At 39.7% G+C, this 2,996-nt stretch overlaps 1 protein-coding gene across 2 annotated transcripts in view; it reads left to right on the top strand.

The window, feature by feature from the left end:
- Window positions 1-234: 234 nt before the first annotated feature.
- Window positions 235-2,996, top strand: part of TGM5 (transglutaminase 5) — a 31,706-nt gene continuing 28,944 nt past the window's right edge. For both annotated transcript variants that reach the window (XM_008069938.1, XM_008069939.1), the window contains exon 1: window positions 235-246. In XM_008069938.1, the coding sequence (XP_008068129.1) occupies window positions 237-246 (10 nt within the window). In that variant the 5' untranslated portion in view covers window positions 235-236. The remainder of the gene's footprint in view (window positions 247-2,996) is intronic.

Below are 2,996 nucleotides of genomic sequence, written 5' to 3' on the forward strand. Positions count from 1 at the left end.
CAGTCCATCAACCTCCACACCTCCTCTCAGCTAAACAACATTGCCAAGAAAAACCTGAGGGCAAGTTAGAAAACCAGTTGTGATCTGCCCAGTAAGCAGGTGATGGTGCAGCAGTATAGCCCCGCCTTTGGTGTCTCCCAGCGTCTTGGGACGGAAAGGAAATCAGACACTCTGGCACCAATTTCCTGAAGCTCCAGTCCATCCAGCTGTTCTGTGGGGAGCATCCCAGGAGCGCCATGGCCCAAGGTAGGGAAGAAGGTCCATGGGGCTTCTGGAGTGCAGGGACAAGGAGGACAGAGGGAGGCTGTAGGGATTCAAGGGGAGGAGGGTGGATTTTGAGAAAGGAATAATTACTTAGAACTGAAGCAAGAACCCCCAAAACCTCAGAATTCATTGGTGGACTGGGAACCAAGGGGGAGACTGGTAGGTAAACACAACCGCACAGCTGCATGCCAACATGCCTGCTTCCATAGTCAGATAGGATAGGGCAGGTCCCGGGACTAGGAGTTCAGGGTTCCTGTCCTTCTCTGCCACTAGCTGTCGCTTTGACACTGGGCAAGTCACTTCTCCCTCTAGTGTCCAACCCCTGTGCCTGAAAAATGAGGGACTGGAGCAGACAGTCTTTAAACTGTCTTCCAGCTCTCAAGTTCTCTGATCTTCTTGTCTTCTCTTTTTCCCCCATTTCAGAGGGCCTGTTGCTTTTAGCTAATCCTCCCACCACCAACCTTCTCTCTACATCATCTCCCTTTCTCTGGAAAGAGCCGCTATGAAGAACACATGGCTAGTTGAAACCATTTAGAGGGATGAACTTTAGCTTGCTCTATAAATGTAACAGCCTCACCTTCATTTACTACTTTTGGTGTTTAAATGTAAATTTTAAGATTTTTATAATTTTTAATTACACAATAAATATATTAATATATGACTGGAGTAAAGTAAATCATTCATTATAGATAAAGCAAGAGTTCCCTTACTACCACCCCCAACTGCAGCCTCATCTCCAGAGTAACCACTGTTACCTGTCATCTTTTCCACACATTTACATTCATATATATATACTCAATGTAATATTTAAGATTAGCATGTATGGTCTTTTCTTTTGGTATATCCATGGTATTATCATATTGTATTTTCTACAACTTGATTTTTTTCACTCAGTAGTATGTCTTGGAGTTCTATCCATGCCAGTCAGTACCTATAAATCTACTTCAATATTTTCCATATATGAATGTTAGTAATTTATTTATCCAGGCCTCTACTGGTGGGTATTTAGATTGTTTTTAATTTTTCAGTTATATAAGCAATATTGCAAGGAACATCCTTATTCCCTTATGCATGCTTCTTTGTGCTCCTGTGGGAGTGTCTTCCTAGGATAACTGTAAGATTGCTTACTTTAAAAGTTCCTTCTGGCAGGGTGTGGTGGCTCATGCCTATAATCTCAGCACTTTGGGAGGACGATGCAGTAGGATTGCTTGAGCCCAGGAGTTTGAGAGTAGCCTGGGCAACATAGTGAGATCTCGTCTGTACTACAAAAAAAAAAAATTAGCTGGGCAAGGTGGCATGCACCTGTAATCCCAGCTACTCAGGAGACCGACACAGAGGAACACTTGAGTTCAGAAGGTAAAGCCTGCAGTGAGCTGTGATCATGCCACTGCACTCCAGCCTGGATAACAGAGTGAGAACCTGATTTAAAAAAAAAAAAAAAAAGTTATTCCTACAATCTCCTACTTATTTCCACGATCATTTCATCACATTCTTCTCTCACAAATTTTACTAATTTCCCATTAGTAAATTAACTTCCTATTTGAATAGCTGGTTTCTGGGATAAAGAATTGTCCCTGTCATAAGCAGAGATTAGCATGGCCAATGCTGTCTCCAGAAGGTGCGATTCTGCCTCAATGCTTGCTATCAGGCAGATGCTGCCACACTTGTTGGGTAGTCTGTAATCATGTGCCATTGGAACCAGAGCCAGTTAGTGCTCTCTATTTAGTCAATTGGCCTCCAAAAAGAATGAGCTTCTTTTTCCATTATTAAGAAAAAACCAAGTGCTTTCCCTGCTGTCAGTGGGTCAGGATGTTCTTTCTGAGTATAAGTGAAAGCCAGTGATGGGTGGCAGCTGTTGGGTAATGGAAAGAACACTAAGCTGGAATCAGGAATCCTAGTTTAACCTTGAGCAAGACATTGAATCCAGATGAACCATGGATTTCTCATCTCCAAGTGTGGATGACATGACATTTCATTCTTCCAAGGTTGTGGTGGTGATTAAATAATTGTCCTGGAGAGCCTAGCACAGTGTCTGGCACATAATAGACAGGCTCTCAATAAAAGTGTGGATTGAATACAAAATCTGAAATAAGTACATATTATTTTGCAAGAGATAAAAAACTCTGTTTAATCTAGCAAACATTTCTAGGTATCTATAATGTGCTGATCATTATGTTTATATTTCTTTTATTATAATACAGTAAGTTTCCAACATATAAGCGAGTTCTGTTCTGAGAGTGCATTTTTAAGTCCAAATTGTTTTAAATCCAGCAAGGTTAACCTAGGTACCCAACTAACACAATCAGCTAAATAGTACTGTAGGTATTTAACAGATTATACTGACACCTGGTGGAGAGAAACAATGCATCAATGTTAAAGTTCATAAATTGAAAGTTTGTATGTAGGGTGCTTACCATAATAATTTTAAAACTAGTCCTCAAAAAAGATGTGTGTTAATAGTGATCAGGGTAACCCCCTTTGGTCCCCTCCTACTGTGGAAGATATTCTGCCTTCTTAATAAATCCTACTTTCTCATACATACACACACAAAATAGTAATCAAAAGAATTTTTAAAAGGTTTAAGAAAGCAAAGTTTAGTATTTATTAGGGTATTTTGATAAAATTGATTTGGTTCAAATTTGTTTATAACAGCTTTATTGAAATATAATTTATATACTACAGAGTTCACCCATTTAAAGTGTACAATTTAGTGGTTTTTTTTTTTTTTTTTT

Source organism: Carlito syrichta, unplaced genomic scaffold (assembly GCF_000164805.1).
Source record: "Carlito syrichta isolate Samal-C Ts95f unplaced genomic scaffold, Tarsius_syrichta-2.0.1 Scaffold312570, whole genome shotgun sequence".
NCBI classification, from domain to species: Eukaryota; Metazoa; Chordata; class Mammalia; order Primates; family Tarsiidae; genus Carlito; species Carlito syrichta.